Source organism: Brachionichthys hirsutus, unplaced genomic scaffold, assembly GCF_040956055.1.
Source record: "Brachionichthys hirsutus isolate HB-005 unplaced genomic scaffold, CSIRO-AGI_Bhir_v1 contig_867, whole genome shotgun sequence".
Taxonomy (NCBI): domain Eukaryota; kingdom Metazoa; phylum Chordata; class Actinopteri; order Lophiiformes; family Brachionichthyidae; genus Brachionichthys; species Brachionichthys hirsutus.
In genome coordinates this window covers 93,541-112,345 of record NW_027180463.1, presented here as the reverse complement: position 1 = coordinate 112,345, position 18,805 = coordinate 93,541, and the positions used below count along the sequence as shown (strand labels likewise).

The window sequence follows — 18,805 nt, the reverse complement described above, 5'->3', positions numbered from 1 at the left end:
TGAAACATTTGTCTGAATAGTCAACATTTATTCTTGTAGTCCAGGGGGTTTACATAATCTCTGGTCCTGCAGCTACTTAACTATATAGCTGCGGTATACCTGCTTTTGGCATTGTAAATACAGATTATTTACTAGATCAAAATGCTTTTATTACTCTGAACCGTTGAGCTGATGAGGAAAGTAACTCAATGACTTGACATTATTGGGCTTTGACAGGTCCAAACATGTCTCAACTCAAACATTCCTGAAGCCCGTTTCTCCATCTGGTTTCTCAACAGTCGATATCGTGATAGTAGGAGCAGACCGTCCTCATAATTTAGTGTTTGGAGAACATCAAATCGGTTACCGTTTCCTTGGCAGCGCTGTAACATGTCACAAATAATAGTTTCATATTTTAGATTTTGGTGACTGATTACTGCTTGATAACAATTTCATTACCTGAGAAAGAAAAAGTAAATGGCGACCTGAATAAACTAAAAAAAAACGAGAGCCCATAGCACTGCTGATTTAATTAAGCCTGTTTTCCACAAGTTCTTGTTAAATGTTTTGATCACTGCTTGCTACGGGAGCAGTACTCTGGGTCATCAAACGCGTTCCAGTTTTTGGTGGGGGGGGGGTCCTTCTGTGATGGAGGTGCATTCAGGAAAGCAGCTGAATGACTTCCCTGGCTCTGTGCGACCTCTGCTGGACAGCGGCGTCCTCTGGAGCCCGTCCCGACTCCTCTACCAGGGCTAAGGCCTTCTGCACCGTGGTGTTTATGGCTCCTCCACGAAGCCCCTCCAGGTACTGCAGCAGCACTGAAAACTTGTCCTCTGGAATCTGAACACGATAACGCATTGAATCTAGTTATTTCGCATGAATAATTATCTCTGACCAATAATCCAAGTCTTGCACAAAACTTTTTAAACACACACTTCCATCATCACACAGGGTAACTTTACCTTGTCTGAGTCAAACATGTGCTGCAGCAACCACGTCTGCCTCGTCTTCTGGAATTTCCACTCTGTGCGGTTTTCAGCCCAGCTGTGAATGAAAACAGCAGTGGGCTTGTGGGTGGGGGTGGGGTGGGGGGGCGGCTGCAACATTTCACCAGTGGACTACTGTGAAAGCAGATACTGCGTAGATGTCTGTTGTTTGTAAAATTCTGAAAGTATTTCTTCTTGATGAGACCATTAGTTGCACACATTCGACTGGATTGCTTTTTTTAGTTTCCATATATTTTGTCCTTCCGAGCATAGAAGATGAGGCAGTGAAACATTTCATAGAGCAGCTCTTACCAGGCGAGGTAAACCAAGGCCTGCCGAGGAGCAGTTGGGGCAGATGCTTCCGTTTTCTCCGGCGACTTTCCCTCCGCTTTAGCCCTCTTCTTCGCTTCTTTTTTCAAGATCTTCTTCATCTTCCTCTCCAGACTCCGCCTCTCCTCTGGGCTCAAGTCCCCTTCTCCCTCCGGCACAAGCTCCTTCTCCGGGCGATGCAGCGAATCGGAAATCTGTGCAGGCACACGTAAAACAAAGACCCCGTAGATTTAAAAAGGATCTTTCTTGGGTGAAACCGTGATCAAACATCCCTCCTTGTGCCTCATTAATTTGACATTTACCATCTAAAAAGATAAATGTGATGTTGTTCTGCAGCACTTCCTGTTACAGCGCAGCCGTGAGGAAAATCTGCTGAACCTACAAACTTATGCGGTTAGCGTCATGCGCATTTACGCTGTTGTGAATTTTGCAACATCCCTTCAGCTCCGATGCAGAATCCCAGCACACGTTAACTAAAACTCTCCAAACTCAGCCCAAGTTAATGACTGCGTGTAACTCCCTGGGGTTAAACAAGTTAAACAAGGGACTCTGTATGCTCCCTGATTTAATGGACCTCAGTCTGCACGATGTAAAAAAAAAAAAAAAAAAAAAAAAAAGGAGGAAGGAGGGGATGGGAGGGGGAGGAAAAGATTCTGATCACACGGCCACAAACTCATTCTGCAAGTATGCTGTGAGTGGGAGAAATACAGAAGCCCTTCATTGTGAGCCATCATGTCCAGACAGTGAGCGTCAATCTGCAGCATCGGTCGAGGGATAGCAAGAGAAGACGAGGAGGTGATGAAAGCAAAAACATGGTAGGTGTTACTATCGCTCAACAAGGATATTTGATTGCAGAAAGTATTCATTTATGTTTTTTTTAAGAGTTATGTTACCGCCCAGTTAGGTTAGATTTGTAGCTCAAATCTGAGGAAGGAAATGTGTGTGAGGACGTGATCTCATCCCTGGCTGTTGTCTCTTTTCTTTTCCAGTCTAATAAAAGCTTGACCTCACCCACTGAGAGGAGCACCGCAACTCCGTTCTTTGACAACTCCACCATTATGGAGAGCTCCGCTTCGTCTCCGTACGGGTTGGACATAATTGCTGCCAATGACATCACCTCCAGCGCGAACTACGTCTACAGCTTCTGGGCTGGGCTGGGCTTTGTCGCAGGCTGCTTCCTGCTCTACAGCTTCTACCGCAACTACCGAACCCAAAGACGGCTCGCCCGGCTCGACTGCCTGCTCTGGGCCTTTTGTGGCGTTCAGCTGCTGCTGCTGCTCCTCTCCCTCCATGCTGTAGCGCACAGGCCCAACTACCTGAAGACCACCGGTTTGGGCTGTGCGGCTCTCTCCTTCGCCATTAACACGGCCTCGCTGAGCGGCCTGCTGATCTTAGTGCTTATAGCATACGTCCTAACTCTGGAGCCCCCGTCCCACGCCCTCCTGAGGAAGCCTCGGATCTGTGGGGCCCTGGTGATCCTGGTTTCTGTCCTGATTTCTCTGCTGCTGGCTGGGCTTCGTGGACCCCGTAACGGTCTGCAGGAAGAAGCCGTTTGTTTTATGGATCTAGTTAGTGCTGGTGTTTTGTATGCAGCTGCTAGGTTGTGCCTGGCTTTTCTAATCCCATACATCCTTCAACTGGGACTCCTGATAGGTGGCTGTGTCCGGCAGTGGAAATCCAAGGGCCGTTTCCTCTCTGGCTTCGTGGAAGGACCCACGTTTCTCACCGTTACAGTGGTCCTGTTTTTCTGCCATCTCTTCTACAGCGTGACACTGGTGAGAGGAGCAACTCTCGAGAAGCAGGGGCTGAGCCATCGCGAGCGAGCGTTTCTGAGCGTGGCCGAGTTCGTGCTGTTCTCAGGGAGCAGCTTTAGCCTGCTGCTCGTGCTGTTCCTGCATGTACCGAGTCGCGACAGCCTCTACAGAGTGTTTAGGCAGCTGAGGGACTGCTGTCGAAGAACGGGCCACGTGAAGCCCAATAGAAACATTATAGCGCCCCACATGGAAATCGCAGACACCCTGCAGGACATAGAGTCATAGAGAATATGATAGAACTCGCCTGATGCCTTCAGTGACCTTGGATATCTGATTTATTCTTTTCTACGGCAACATTTTAAATGCTTTTGCTGTCCATTTTACTCTCAAGTGACAGAATGTGTTTCTACATATGTGCATTCTTATTTTTACTATCTCTATAGACTGAAAGTCTGTCTATTTTTATCTTACAAGAAAGTATTTTGCCGTGTTAATGTTCCTACACGCACTGTTAATATGTTTATATATTTGTTATAAATAAATATGAATAAGGCTATTTTGTACGTTTTGAACCAGCTCTTGAACACATCTGTTTGGAAGGTGACTCTTTCCGTTAATCTAATTTGCCCAACAGTTCATCGAAGCAAAGTGTGTGGAAAAAAGGCTTCATCTTCCAGAATGTCCCGTAGGAAAATATTGGTCAAGGAAGAAAGTCAAGATTCCAAATTCGGCCTATTCCTTCAGTCAGTATAAAAGAACCAAGGCAACCAATAAAAGAGTTAACATGTGTGCTCTCCAGCTCCTTCCAGGAAGCTGTTGGACACCAGTACATGGAACCACAGAACTGCATGGATCACATGCATCAGTGGCACAAAACCAGGGGCCAGGCGGAAAATTAAGACGGGGGCCAGGTTACATAAGATACTGGCATGGTGTGAAAAGCCAAACCTCATTCACACCGTTTAAAAATCATTCAGCTGTAATACTACACCTTTAAATGCCATTCAAGTGAAAGCAGTACAAAGACAATGTAGCTAAAGTTAGGAAACTCCATTGTGTTTTTTCCCGTAATATATAATTTTATGTCACAGCATGTTTGTAAATTTTTTGGGGAGGGGCATCAAAATGCAAGCCATTTGTGAAATGTTCCAAACACCTGATTGGATCATTCCACAGGTAAAAAAATAGAGGTTAGCTGCAAACAGGTGATTTTAAATTCCTCCAAAAAGAATTGAAGAAAGAAGCGAATCTCTTAACAGTTTTTACCAAGTCACGGGCGACATGCTGTCTGTGCTACAGAATCCAAAATGTTAGCAGCACAAAGTTCAGAAGCCAGCCTCCGTGATCGCATGGAGCCGGTGGCATTAATGCTGACGGGTACATAAAGGTGACGGAACAACAAACGCTGCCAACCGGGCGACGTCATTTCAGAGAAGTCCGCGTTTATTCCAGTGAGTCAAAGACGCCGCTTTCTGTTGCGGTACGACAGCGTGGCTTCAGGGTCAAAGAGTTCAGGCACTGAACTGGCCCGAATCCTGTACCCCCCAATGAAGCTGTCTGGAGCACCGTGAAGCCCCAAATATGACGGTTGGACATCTGGGACTGCTGAGCAAGAGAAGTTGGCGTTCTCTCTCAACCAATGGCCGAGTGTTCTTACAAGAAAAGAAAAAAAAGAAGTGCAAAGAGGCTGAAAACAGAATTATCCCTGCCTGCCCTTCATCTTGTTTTGTGTAAACACACTGGCAGCCTGTCTCTGCACCCTGACTCCCATATTTATATATTTGAACATTCTACAATCGTAATCGTGTTCACATTTCAGTGACTGGGTAGAATGCATGTCCAAATTAAGTAGAATTATCCACACAATGACATAATTCTACGCCAGAATGCAGGGATGTTCAATGCGACTGCTTCCTGTGTTGCTATTTCACTCGCGCTATGATTAAAGTTGCACAACAGTTTGGATAATATATATACATATATTATTAGTTTGTGTTTGTTGTGCGTCCGTGCCTGCATTGTGCGTGCGCTTCTCGCCGTTAAGTGGTGGGTGGCACCACAACACTGCCGGAGATTTACCGACACCTGATTTCACAGTCACCAAAGACAGAGCAGGGAGGATTAGAAGGATGGCAATGCTGTTAAACGAGAGTTTAAGGTAAGTGCAAGCTGCATTTATCAAGGTTGGAAAGTCAGAAATGTATTTATGTCAAACTTCATGACTTTTAGGGTCTAAAATGAAAGATGGTGGTGTTAATTTTACCAATAATTTCAGTCACGCTCGTTCCAAAGCAACTACAGCATAACGGTAGCTACTTTGTTTTTGCATTTTGCACTGTTATGCCTTGCTTAGTCGACAGTTGAGACGTGTCAAGAGGAAAAAGTGAGAGAGAAAATGAGAAAAGGATTAAACAAAGGTCCCCTATCGGATTTGAAATGGCTACATCGCCGTTTATCCTGATGCCCTGAAAGCTTTCCTTTATCTGGTTGGCCCCATTGTGACAATTATGCATCCGCAAAAAGGTGCACTTCACCGCCATCGCCTTCAAATCTGCAGAAAATGCAAATCTAATCTCATCCACTGATAATGTAGACAGAATTTACCCTCATTGAGTATTCAGTCACACCAAGTCTCAAGAGGTTTGAAAACAAGTTTACGGCCTGACTTGCATTCCTTTCTCTCTTGAGCAGACTGGCCATCAAATGAAATATAGGACACCCCGGAAAACAAGAGGAAACACATGGAAGCGCAGACCCCTCGGGGGCTCCATGCAGCATGAACGATGGCAACTTAATGCAAGGGCAACGCAAAAGTGGACCGGACATGACAATGTACATGGGCTACAGAGTCATCTCTGAGTATAACTTGACGCTCCAGCTGAACAACACGGAGTTTGCAGTCGTCTCAGATTTCCTGCAGACGGACTCGGAGAGGAATCGGCATTATGTCATTAGCCTGCTCCTCTCCAGCCTCTACACGATATTCCTGTTCCCGGTTGGCTTCGTCGGGAACATCCTCATCTTAGTGGTCAACCTGGGCCACAGGGGCCGCATGTCGGCCCCCGACCTCTACTTCGTGAACCTGGCCATCGCTGACCTCACCCTTGTGGCCGACTCGGTGATCGAGGTGTTCAACCTGAAGCAGGGATACTACGATTTGGCCGGCCTCTGCACCTTCATGAACCTGTTCCAGCAAGCGAACATGTACAGCAGCGTCTTCTTCCTCACCTGGATGAGCTTTGACCGGTTTGTCGCCCTGACCGGCTTCATGGGTCGCAGCATGCCTCGCGCACGCCTCAGCTGCTGCCTCATCTGGATCTCCTCGTCCCTGTTCACGGTGCTTCCTTTTGCAATAGCTCAGGGGCAGCACGCCGGGGAACTCCACTTCTGCTTTGCCAACGTGACCCAGATCCAGTGGCTGGAGGTGATGCTGGGGTTCTTGCTGCCTTTCTGCATCTTGGGCCTGTGCTACTGGCGAATAGGACGGGTGCTCCGGCGGAGCCAGAGGGACGGAGGCGACCCGAAGCGGAGGCCTCACAGACAGAAAGCACTGCGGATGATCGCGGCGGCTGTGCTAGTCTTCTTCCTCTGCTGGCTCCCAGAGAACGTGTTCATAAGTATACATCTAATAAGAGGCGACACAGATGGCGGCACGCTGTGGCACGACTACCCCCTGACGGGCCACGCCGTCAGGCTAGCCGCCTTTTCTAACAGCTGCCTCAATCCGCTGATCTATAGCTTCCTCGGTGAGACCTTTCAGGATAAGCTGAGGCTTTTTCTCCATCAGAAACGCAAACGGGCTTTGCTGCACAGGCCGGCCTCCAGAAAATCTGTCTTTGTACCATCTGCAAACACGTGCATGACATGCAACATGCAACAGACTAAGGCAGTCCCCATTTATGAGCTCTGACATCCCATCCACAACTCGCTACGCTCCCCACAAGTTAATATCAACAGCATACAAGAGGTCTTACAACAGATTACAACATCTCTGTACTATGAGTGTAAACATTGTAATTAATAATGGACAATGGATAAGCAAGGATTCCATATGTTTTGGGGACACTTTCATTGAATAAGTTATTTAAAACTTTCTTACCTCCATTTGCTGTTCCATCTGTTTTTGTTTCTTTTTATGTTTCTTCTCCTTTCTCTGTTTTTTATCAGCTTTTTTCACTGTTATAAGAGGAACTTCCGCTGGGATCTCCTGTATTTAATAAACATGTATTACAACATCTCTGTACTATGAGTGTAAACATTGTAATTAATAATAGACAATGGATAAGCAAGGATTCCATATGTTTTGGGGACACTTTTATTGAATACGTTATTTAAAACTTTCTTACCTCCATTTGCTGTTCCATCTGTTTTTGTTCTGCCTTTTGTTTCTTTTTACGTTTCTTCTCCTTTCTCTGTTTTTTATCAGCTGTTGTCACCGTCATGTGAGGAACTTCCACTGGGATCTCCTGGATTTAATAAACATGTATTACTAGTATTCTATTTGTATTTGATAACATTTTTATGGCATCTAGAACTGGAATTGGCCACGACTTACCTCAACTTCCCTCTTTTTCTTTTTCACTTTAGTTTCCATCACATCTTCCACATTGACCTCATTGGAAATTGTGCTCAACTTTTTCCTTTTAGACAGAATTGTGTCCGGTTTCAAAGACTTGTCTTTGGCCATGAGTTAATTCAGTCCTACAAACAAAAATCACATGCATGTTATTTAACAAAAACACAACCAATCAGAAAGAAAAATGTCAACTTGAGCAAAGAGTCTTTGCGAATGTACTTTTTGAGTACTACTTCTATCTATTGGGCATTTCTTCCGCAGATACACAGACACAAAACATATGCTGTACTAAATAGACAGATGCTTGGATATTCGGAGTGTTTCCGTATTGTTGTATTACACTGCAAAACATATATTTATGTCTACTTACTTGAACTATTAGGGAAAATTCTGAAGCACTGTGCCATGAGCTGCAATCAAGCATGGAAACCCAACCAGGAAGTGATGTAGTTTAGAAGAGATGTGATTGGTGGACGGCTGCGACTGCTTCAAGGGCCGTCGGACACTTATATCACGATGTAGGTTAAAGCGTATTTGATGAAGGAGATTGATATATAGGGTAAAAAATAACATGCTGTTTGTAATGAATGGCACCAAATACTTTTTACAAAATAATACTGATATTATATTTGTATATTTTTGCTTAATAGAGTTAATGTTGCAATATCTATGGCGTGGTATCAGAGTGTCCTCTGGTGGTGGAACAATTCAACGTTCTACGGTGACACCGGAAGAACTTCAAGGTTGTACAACAATGTGTTACATTGTTACATGACCCCGGTTGATAAGAAAGCCTTCGGTTTCTTGACCTTTCGTCGTGTTTTTCTAGGATGATCAGTCGTCCGATATGTCTGTAACACTCAGACGAGCTGCAGTCGGTCCGCTACGTAATGTTTTCTGTCGGGGACTATTAATTCATGACGCAATTTCGACAGTGAGGTGAGCATCTTATTTATTAATGATCAATCTTATAGAAAGCGTATAATGTCCCGCTTTTAATAGTCTCTTCGTTGCATGCAATGTTTTCATGTTGTAACTCTAATATGTCCTTTATTTTATTGTAATTATTATATCGCTTTTTAAGGGTGACTTTGGAACATTTGTCTGGAAACGCCAGATTAAAAAAGCCTGTTTTAACTGTAACGCATTTAAATAAACCAATACATAAAACATACATATTTAGAAGTCCAAGTTTCAATTAATTTCTATAAATTAGCTTACATACATAATTTTAAAGAATGAGGTTTTCTGTGTATAATATCCCCAATACACAAAACATATTTCTCACTGAAGGCTAAATCTGAAGCAGCTGAACTTCTGTGTTTATGTTTTGAAGATGTTTCACTGGTCATCCAGGAGGCTTCTTGTGATCTGGTAAAGCAGATGTTTAACTGATATCTTTATCAACAGACCGTTCACTATGCGGTCCTTCGCCCTGAGCCCTCCGGAGTTAGCCAAGATGTCAGATGCAGGCGAAGAAGCGAAACGTACACCCATCAAGTTCTCTACCAGCAAAGCCAGCCATAGAACCTGGAAAGTTCAGCGATCTTTAGAGATCGAGCAAAAGCGGCCCTGGTGGAAGGTCCTCGTCATCAGCCTGTTCGGCAGCTGCTTCGTCCTGTGGTGCATGTTACGACAGGAGACTGAACTTGATGTACAACTGGAAGAGCCCCTAAGAAGCCATCTCCCAGGATTGTCTCCAGATGAAGAGCAAGGCCCAAATAAATCAAGTTAATGGATGTGGGACTCCAATTTGTGGAAGTATTCATCATTAGCTGTGCAGAACGGGACTGTCCTAATGAAGCAAACCGTCCAGCGCATTTTGTACGTGCGAAGGGGGCAGCAGCGTTTGAAGACCATTTATTGCCTGATCAGAATTAAAAAGCTTTTATTCGAATGTAATTTTAATGACACCGCAGGGCTTAATGGCATAGACTTCATAAGATTTGCTGTGCGAGAGTAACAACCCTCGACTTTCCTTCGTTCACCCACCTTGCTTTCGTTATATTTACTCCTTCAAGTAGACGGAGAGGAAAGGAGGAAACATTTGAGGTAGCGGAAAGTTTATTTACAGCATGACAAATCCTGCGACATGCACACACACAGGATGGAAGTACAGATGCTAAGAGTCGCAAACCTGAGACGGCAGTGGAATATTTCGATATTCAGCATTTCCAAATATGAAGAGCTATACTAAAGTGAATCAGTTGTGAAGAATGGTAATGGCAATTAGAAAAAGATTCTCCCCCCCCCCCCCCCCAACTACAATTGACAACTTATCACGCATGCTGGTAATAGTTCAAGATTTACAAAACACAATCCCCCACAGTCCCTCCCACCCCCTAAAAAGATAAAAGCCGTGACTTATGCGCGCTCCCCTCTGATTCGCCTGGCCAGTTGAATGTCCTTGGGCATGATGGTGACCCTTTTCGCATGAATAGCGCACAGGTTGGTGTCCTCAAACAGTCCAACCAAGTATGCCTCACTGGCTTCCTAAACGGGGAGCAGAGCACACGTTACGAATCAGCTTCTGGAAACTTGGATTAAAAACAGCGATCAAGTGGTGTACCTGCAGAGCTCCAATAGCTGCACTCTGGAAACGCAGGTCAGTCTTGAAATCCTGGGCGATCTCCCTGACGAGACGCTGAAAAGGCAGCTTCCTGATGAGAAGCTCGGTGGACTTCTGGTAGCGACGGATTTCACGCAAAGCGACAGTTCCAGGCCTAGAACGAAATAAATGATGTGAAAAATGATGCACGTACAAAATAATTTACTGCTGCAACAGTCAAATCGTCACCACCGGACGTTTGTACCTGTATCTGTGGGGCTTCTTCACTCCACCGGTTGATGGCGCACTTTTCCGAGCCGCCTTTGTGGCCAGCTGCTTCCGCGGCGCTTTTCCTCCGGTGGATTTGCGAGCCGTCTGCTTGGTACGAGCCATTCTTTAGCTGCAGGTCTGCGCACAAAAACAAAATCAATACATGAACGGTAGCGTTCGAAGTACTGTACTCACAATTGTACTTCAAATTTACCCAGTTAACGTTGCCGCCTCCGTACAAGACGTTAAACGGCCGAGTTACACTCAAGATCGACTCGCGTCATCAATAAATAATTGCGCTATAAACAGATTTCCCGCTAACCAACCGCAAAGAAAGCCACATTTAGAACCCACGCATTATTTCTGAGTGGAATCCTGCACAGCAGAGAAACGCGAAACGACAGAAGGCAGATCCAACTCCATCATGCCCAGCCGAAGCCCCGCCACCATTAAACTACGGGGAACACACACGCTCCGTCGCCGTTAGCAAGCGAATTCAAAGTTAGCACCAACTGCTGCAAAATGGCGCCAGCTAACCTCCAGAGCGGTTCACAGCGACGCTACGACATATTTTCCATCCAAGCCCGTTGTATACGAACGTAATTGTAAAAAACATCATTTTACGTTTAAATGTAGCGCAACTGTTTTAAGGAGGGAAGCATTTTGTACGAAGAAGCCATTAATGTAGCCAAAACTAGCCTAGCCACGACGCGCGCCGTTTTGTTGTCATTATCCGACACGTCAACTAGCAGACGTCAAACCATATTTCCACACGTAGGAGACCTGGAAACTATTTACTCACACTTTAATACGGAAAAACGCAATTAAAGTACGAACAATCCCCGGGTTACCTTGTGTTTACTCCACAAATAGAGTGCGCGTCCTCTTTCCGGGGTCGTTCGTCGCTTTTGCTGTTGGTGAGTCAGGAGAAGGCGGTATTTATTCGCTCAAAGGAGCGGCACAGGAAGTCCCGCCTCTCAGCCTACGGGATTGGTTAAAAGTCAAGTCAAGATGGAACGTGATTGGTGAATGAAAAGAGGACGACCACCTCGGGATTTGAGAAGACGTATTCTTTTACACATAGACATATTTCTGTATTCATTCATGAGTTCAGTTCTACAACAACATATATATTTTTTTTTTCATAAGATGCTCACCAATCTCAGTAGTCACATCTCTATATCAAACACCTCCTATTTTTAAAAAAATGATTTTTAATCCATATAGCAGTTTCCAATTAAAAGAAATGCCCTAAAATCGTAAAAAATAGTCTTCTAAGTCAGTCTTTCAGGATTACAAAAACCAGGATGGGTCATAGTTTATAGATTTAAAATATATATAAATATATACAATATTTAAATATGCAATTTACTCCGTATTTCAAACAAACATCAGCAAGCGGAACTACTGAAGGGGGGAACAATTATCAGACGGAACCGTTTCTAAAGCGACACCCATGGTATGTTTTCGACAGTACAACGCTGTCAACAATGGGAACCACGAAAATGCCATCGCTGCAATTTATCTAGCTTTTTTTTCTTTGTTATGTTTATTTGTAAATTTGCTATTCTGACTAAGAGTACAGTAAATCCCTTAAGCGTTGAATTAATAAATTACAGTTCAGCTTTACCGCCGTCTCTCATTGGAAAACCTGCATCACGGCAAGAATCAGCATGACCGAGAGAAGACTGCAGTTTATAGGTATATAATATAATATTATTTAATTGTAAGTGTTATGCTGCATAAACTCAAACTATCCTGTGAGCCTTAGAGCGAATTGTAGTTTGCTACAGGCCACCTTTTGGGGACAAAAGGTTTAACTTTGTATTGTAAGTTGTTCTGGGATGTTTGTCTTAAAATGCTCGTCAATGGGCATTTATTCTGATTAGCTAGATATTTATTGTCAAATTATTAGAAGTAATATGAAGTTTAATATTTATCTGTACCTGTTAAAATGATTTAATATGTCGGCGTAAGTAACCTAATGATTGTATGTTTACTCACCAGATATTGAGCCCAAGTCAAACAGCTCTGGCTCTGTCAACAGCCGAACTGAGAACCCCATTTGGACTCACGGTGGAAATTCTTTCAGATTTAACTTCCCCATTGACGACGCTCAAGCGCCTCTCGAGGAATCGGCTCCATCGTCACACGGGACAGAACCAACGAGGAGTCAGATATCATTTACAGGACAGGGGGGTTCTGCTTTTGCCTTCAACTTTCAGATTCCTCCTGTTACACCTGTAGAATACACGGCGACCACAAAGACACCAGACACCTTTCCAGGCAGCCAACAAAGAATGCAAGAGGAAAAGTCTTCCATGTCACAGGGAGTGGAACCACGGCAACCACCAGAAGAAAGGAAGAAAAAGAAATCTGGAAAGAAAAAGTCATCAGATTGCATTGAGCAACCGCAGAACCCAAGTTCAACTGGAGGGATTCCAGGAGTCGACGGCACTGAGGTGGTCATTGTTACATATGTTCCTTTATTTAAATATGTAAATATGGTGGATTCCAGTTCTTTAACTGATGTATTAATGTCTTATAGAGTGCAGAGGAGCAGCTGAACAGACAACTGGACTGGTGCATTGAGCAGCTGGAATTAGGAATGAAGTCCAAGAAGGGTACACAGAAACAAAGTATGGTGTTTACTTTTTAAATAATCAGTTTACACTCGTATAGAATTGTATTCATCTTTTTTATTTTTTACTACTCTTGCGTATATGAACCATTGTGTAAACAACATTTCATATTTTGTCTCCACAGAGGAGGAAGCGTCTCGCGCCTTGAAGACGCTACGGAGCTCCAAGGCTCCTCACGTCAAGAAGAGGCAGGTGATGAGAGCCATGACTGGAGACTACAGGAGGAAGATGGAAGAGGAGAAGGGAAAGCAGTACAGACTCATCCAGAGCGGTGAGTGGCTTGTAGCAAGGGGTTGGCTGAACAATCAATGTTGTGAATAAAAGTTTCAAGTGTTATTGACATGCAGTTAATTTCCAGAATTTCCCACTTCCCAACAGAAACTGCATCAGCTCAAGTTAAAGTTGTGTCAGAGTCTTCAAAGAAGTGTTTTTACCATCGGAGTGGTGGCGTAAAAGCCCAGACGTCCGACACAGAAAAGAACCTGCAAAAGCCCGATGCCCAGGATGCAGACTCGACACCAGCGTTTGTCTTTACTCCGTCCGAGGAGAAATTCTCTTTCAATTTTTTCTGATTTGTACAATGAAGACACGTGATGTGATGTTTGCTGCAATAAAAGCAACAAGGTGCTGCACTGGAGTTTAGGAGAGAAACACTATCACAAGTCTTTAATTCCTGACAATATTACATATTAAATATGCCTAAATATTATTTTGTTTAAATTGTATTTCTTTAATGTGACTGCAAAAAAAACCCAAATATGCATGGTAATTTTAAGTATAAGTAAATTATACATTAAGCATTTAGCACTATAAAGATGTAGTTAAATGATAATCTGCTAAGGTATCACAAATTAATGTCATGCCATTTCCTAATGAGTAATATGTATTTTAGACTGCATTATTTCACCCAGCATGAATGGTTTGCAATAGTTTTATTTTTTTGGTTTGTGTCAAATTGAAGTTTTTTTCTAAATGTGAGCTTTCTTAGTGAATTTGCTTGATTGCAGCGATTGCCTTGAAAGGTTGCGCAACACAAAGGTACAAAGGTACATTTTTGTACAGTCCTGTTTCATTATTTAAAAAAAAAGGATTATGTTGAACCACAATTCAAAAGCAACATTTTTAATTTATCACTTTTGTTAGTTTCAAGTTGCTTCAGTGACCATTGTGGGTTTTCATTAATGGAGGGTTACCAACAATTTTACTCACTTGTGTATGCAAGTGAGTAAAATTGTGTATACAAGATACTAAGAGCAGATTACCTCTTTAGCACATTTTTATACATTTAAAAAAGTAACACAGCTCGGAGAATGATTTTTTTTTTTTTTTCAAATAAGGTCAAGCGACCCCTCAAACAGGAAAGGGCGGGGCATAGTTTCACACGAGCACAATTGAACGTAACACATAAAAAAAACAAAAGTTTCAGCTCCGGAGAAAACGGCAAAGTTCATTCTGCTTGTGAGCTCTTCACTTTTCATCCGTGACTCCGTTGTAAAATGTTACTTTATTTTATGTAGTCGCTTGGCATTTCGCATAAACAATTTTACTCATTAATAATCTCAGTATTGTGTGCGGGGAAAAGTTAATCCTGGAGGTTCTAGGCAAGCTAACTTTTACTTAGCCGAAATAGCAAAGATACCAACACGACTCTTAATTTATTGCCATCAGTAGCCTGAATCATATATATTTTTATGTTCACAAAATAATCTGCTAATTTCTACAAGCCACGGTCTTGAACACAACATGGTGGATTAATCTGCCGCTCTCGGGGTCTCTGCTTTCAGCTCGGAGGAGAATGTCTGAACTCAGCGACGAGGCCAGTGAGTCAGAGCTGTTGGGTTCCAGCCTCTCTCTCTGGCTGGGGGACTCCCTGCTGCGGCCCGAGGAGCTGGATGTCCCTCTGGACCTCCACACTGCCTGCTCCATTGGGCAGTACGACGTGGTGGCAGAATGCATCAAAAAGTGTGTGTGTGTGTGTGTGTGTGTGTGTGTCAATTTCTATTGATAACGGCAACCTCGTTTCCTTTTAGACGCGAGGCGGACCTGGACGGAAAGAACATTGGAGGATGGACCCCCCTGATGTACGCGTCTTACATCGGCCACGACAACATTGCGAATCTCCTGTTGGAGGCGGGCGTGAAGGTTAATGCCGCCACACCCAGAGGATTAACCCCCTTGATGCTGGCCGCCAGCTGTGGGAATGAAAGCATTGCATACTTCCTGCTTCAGGTATGAAACGGCTCACTGACAGTCCAGACATCCGTCTCCTTGTACGCGAGACGATCGCAATCGTCTCGTCTGCAGGGTTACACCCCGGATCAAAGCCAGCCAGAAATCTTCCGGGTTTTTACGGATGGACTGTCATCAAAAAGAACTTTATCAGAGATTTAAACGATTGTATTCTTACTTCCAAAGCAAGGTGCGGATTTGGAACTGAAGGATCTGAGGGGCTGGACCGCCCTGTACCACTGCACGAGCACGGGCCATCAGCAAATGGTCAAATTCTTGTTGGATCACCATGCCAACGTCAATGTCGAGTGAGCGTCTTCATTGATCCCCAAATATACGACAACACTCAAATCGGATTGAGGTCTTTATTACTTTTTCATTCACAGGGAACCAGGATCGGGTTTCACTCCCTTGATGGAGGCTGCTGCCGCAGGACATGAAATAATCGTTCAGAATCTGCTCGACCATGTGAGTAGAGAGAGAGAGAGACCTACGGCACGGTGTCATTCGCTTTTCATTGGCGGAGGATTAATCAAATTTGGTTCAAATGTTTACAGAAAGTTAAAGTTGATGGCCGCAACGTTAAAGGGGAGACCGCACGCGCCTTAGCTATGATGTACGGCTTCACCAAGATCGTCAGCCTCATTGATTCCCGTTCGCCGAGGATCAAACCAGGTGGATCCAGCCGAGTCTGTTGTATTATAACTAAATACGTCGTCAATACACAACAGTGTCTTATCACAAATACCACATTTGTAAAAAAACATTATTTGTCAGGACGCTTTGAGGACCTGAGCTCCTCCGAGGACTCGGACAGCGCACCGCCGAGGATCAGGCCGAGGAACCGAGCTAAAGGCATTAGCATCCACGATGGACCCCAGGCTATCGCCAAGTTCCGAGTAGGAGGCAACAGCAAGCTGTCTGGTAGCGTCACATTGGAGCTCCAGTTCGCCTGTGATGACAGGGTGGCAGCTGTAGACGTCACAAGACGACGCAAAAAAGTTAATATAATCAGTTTGTGCAGAAAGAAGGTTTTACCTTCAGAAAGAAAATGACAGTTAGATGCCGTCTCTTTTTTTTTTTTTTGGACACAAAAAACAATCCATTTAAAGCTGCTGGAGATTACTGGAGGCAACATTCTGTTAACGCAGCTTTTCTCCTCAGAGCCTCCAGCAGAGGCGCCAGGCTGCACGGCGTTCCGTGAGATCGGTGAACAGGGCGAGGGCATCCGTTACCGTGACGTGACCTCGCCCATCAATGAGCTGGATGGTCAAAGCAACAGCAGCAGAGGTAAGAAGCTTTGAAATGGCTCAATTCGTATCTGGCGTGACCCACAGATATCATCATCCGCCATTTATTGATTTATTTCTTACTTGCTGCCGCCACAGACAGCCCATTCCTTGACAACGACATGCCCACCATGAGGAGCAGCAGCAGCAGCAGCGAAGGCCTGCCTCATGCGATTGGCCTAAACTGGGAAGGCTCTGTGGAGAGCAATGAGGTGAATGCAGAAGAGCAGACTTCCCACTGTTCCGGAGTCGAACACCAAATTAATTGCTAAATGGAACCCCCCCAACCCCCCCCCCCTTAGGACTCTGACCAGTGCAAAAAGAGCAGCCCTCGCCGCGTCAGTAAGGGCCATCACTCAAAAAGTAAGAGTCGTCATGGAAACAATGGAGCAGCCCACTCCAGTGGTTCAGTGAACTGTGCGATGTCGCCCTCTGACCTTCCAGCCTCCTACGCCGGTCCAAAGGCACGTCTACGCAGCATACGGCGTCCGTGTTTGTGTGATCGCTAGTCAGATTTCTTTGTGTTTCGTTCTGAAAATCTTCTCCTCTTGTAGGATCTGGCGGAATTCTTGAGAACATTAGGCTACTCCAAGTACCTCCCTTTACTTGAGGAGCAAGACATTGACCTGAGGATATTTCTAACTCTCACTGAAAATGATCTCAAAGAAATCGGGATCACGTAAGAGAGATTTCGCATTCTGTCCCAGATTTTCTACGGGCGCCGAAACCCTGAAGCCGTTTCTCTATCTCCAGGTTATTCGGACCCAAGCGTAAGATGACGTCGGCTATTGCCCGGTGGCACAGCAGCGCCCGGCCGCCCGGCGACGCTCTGGAGCAGGCTTACGCCGACCAGCTTGAGGCCGAGATGCAGGAGATGGCCATTCAGCTACACAAGGTAGCGGCGAAATAAAAACCTCAACGGCCAAAAATAAACGTTTCACGCAGCCGTACCGACATGAAGACCTCTGTGCAGCGCTGCGAGGAGGCGGCGAGCCTGCAGAGCCAGGTGTCGCAGGAGAAAGAACTGCGCACCGTGATGGAGGGATGTCTCATGGAGGACAAGATGGCATGGCGGAGGGTCCACGCTGAGCTGGTGGAAAACCACCGGCTGGCTCAGGGCATGAGCGCCACGCTGGCAGAGTCCAGGGCCCGCCGCGCCGAGCTGTTATCTTGTCTCGCTACTGATGGGAACGACGGCTCCTCCTCTGATGTGGCAGATAAAACGGAAGGTGATGCGGGCGTTAAAGAGCCGAGTCCTACGCTGGGTAGGGCCTTTGATTTTCTGCGATTCATCAACGAATGATCCTCTCCCTGCAGCTAGAGACGGCCCGACTCGCACCAACGCTGTAGATCTAATAAAGAAACTGAATTCACATGAAGAGGAACTCGGTAAGATGGCGCAATGGCTCCCAAAGTAGTTTCTGTGTCGTCACTTGAGGCTGATTCCGATGCGTCTGTCTGTCTCTGTTTCATCACAGCTAGGAACCTGCAATCCCTGCTTCAGAGTCTGAGGCGGCTGAGCGCGCCTGAAAAAGTCTCGGATAGCTGGGAACGGCCGTAACGCTTCCAACAGATCCTGTTCGGGTCACGGAGGACGAGAGAAAACGACTCGTGTCTTCTTGTGTTTGACGGAGGGTGATCCAACCACCCAGAACTATGTCGCTGAAACGGGAGGAGGCCAAAGACGAGGCCAGCCCTGCCGAAACAGAGTTAGCTCGGGATGTGAAGCAGCCGACACGCTCCTCTGGGATTGGCTAACTGGACCGGCGCTGGCCAGATGTGGGCGGGGCAAAGGGTGACAGCAGTTATTGCGGGGATCGACCAACGGGCAGGGAGGATACCTTCGGCGCTCGTTCTGGTGTTTGCCGGACTCTGAGAGACTTATCGTAGATAAGATGCTGTGAAATCACTTTCGTGTGTTAACGCCACTAAAGTCCTACAAAGGTAGAAAGTACATCCTATTTATATACTGTATGGTTGGATCGAAGAAAATATCCTACTGAGTGCATGAATGGAAAGAGATTAAGATGATAGAACATCCATTTTTAGATTTCATTTAGCGGTGCAATCAAATTATCGTTTACTGTATGAAATACATTTCATCTGTTCCAGCTCCAAATCGTGCCAGACAACCCCAGAACACCTTCGATTGTATCTTTGACTGAAGCTTAAAGTTTTAAACCTGTTAAAGAGACCTTTGAA

At 45.1% G+C, this 18,805-nt stretch overlaps 4 protein-coding genes and 1 pseudogene across 5 annotated transcripts; 3 read left to right on the top strand and 2 right to left on the bottom strand.

Annotated features, from left to right (window-relative positions):
• Positions 1-16: 16 nt before the first annotated feature.
• LOC137915073 (uncharacterized protein C7orf50 homolog) lies at positions 17-8,035 on the bottom strand. 2 transcript variants are annotated; one of them, XM_068758558.1, is made up of 7 exons: positions 7,996-8,035; positions 7,605-7,750; positions 7,396-7,515; positions 7,149-7,256; positions 1,278-1,489; positions 942-1,023; positions 17-819 (listed from the first exon to the last, which is right to left on the bottom strand). In XM_068758558.1, exons 2-7 carry the CDS (start codon positions 7,734-7,736, stop codon positions 640-642), a joined length of 834 nt encoding a protein of 277 aa, XP_068614659.1. In that variant the 5' UTR covers positions 7,737-7,750; positions 7,996-8,035; the 3' UTR covers positions 17-639. The 2 variants fall into 2 exon arrangements, with proteins under 2 accessions (XP_068614659.1, XP_068614660.1); XM_068758559.1 differs by having other exon boundaries at positions 7,396-7,512.
• On the top strand, positions 5,826-7,051 carry LOC137915072 (G-protein coupled estrogen receptor 1-like; annotated as a pseudogene).
• A 1,645-nt stretch (positions 8,036-9,680) lies between the features above and the next one.
• Positions 9,681-11,352, bottom strand: LOC137915076 (histone H3.3A). The gene is made up of 4 exons (XM_068758562.1): positions 11,295-11,352; positions 10,439-10,581; positions 10,195-10,348; positions 9,681-10,118 (listed from the first exon to the last, which is right to left on the bottom strand). The coding sequence occupies exons 2-4, from the start codon at positions 10,564-10,566 to the stop codon at positions 9,990-9,992; spliced, it is 411 nt and encodes a 136-aa protein (XP_068614663.1). The 5' UTR covers positions 10,567-10,581; positions 11,295-11,352; the 3' UTR covers positions 9,681-9,989.
• Positions 11,353-12,498: 1,146 nt separating this feature from the next.
• On the top strand, positions 12,499-13,755 carry LOC137915087 (UPF0488 protein C8orf33 homolog). The gene is made up of 4 exons (XM_068758573.1): positions 12,499-12,905; positions 12,992-13,082; positions 13,210-13,356; positions 13,464-13,755. The coding sequence occupies exons 1-4, from the start codon at positions 12,744-12,746 to the stop codon at positions 13,655-13,657; spliced, it is 594 nt and encodes a 197-aa protein (XP_068614674.1). The 5' UTR covers positions 12,499-12,743; the 3' UTR covers positions 13,658-13,755.
• A 1,125-nt stretch (positions 13,756-14,880) lies between these two features.
• On the top strand, positions 14,881-18,164 carry LOC137915084 (ankyrin repeat and SAM domain-containing protein 3-like). The gene is made up of 14 exons (XM_068758570.1): positions 14,881-15,047; positions 15,116-15,314; positions 15,501-15,622; positions 15,701-15,782; positions 15,872-15,989; positions 16,092-16,238; positions 16,479-16,604; positions 16,703-16,815; positions 16,906-17,067; positions 17,158-17,282; positions 17,357-17,498; positions 17,577-17,832; positions 17,921-17,992; positions 18,082-18,164. Exons 1-14 carry the CDS (start codon positions 14,881-14,883, stop codon positions 18,162-18,164), a joined length of 1,914 nt encoding a protein of 637 aa, XP_068614671.1.
• Positions 18,165-18,805: the final 641 nt, after the last annotated feature.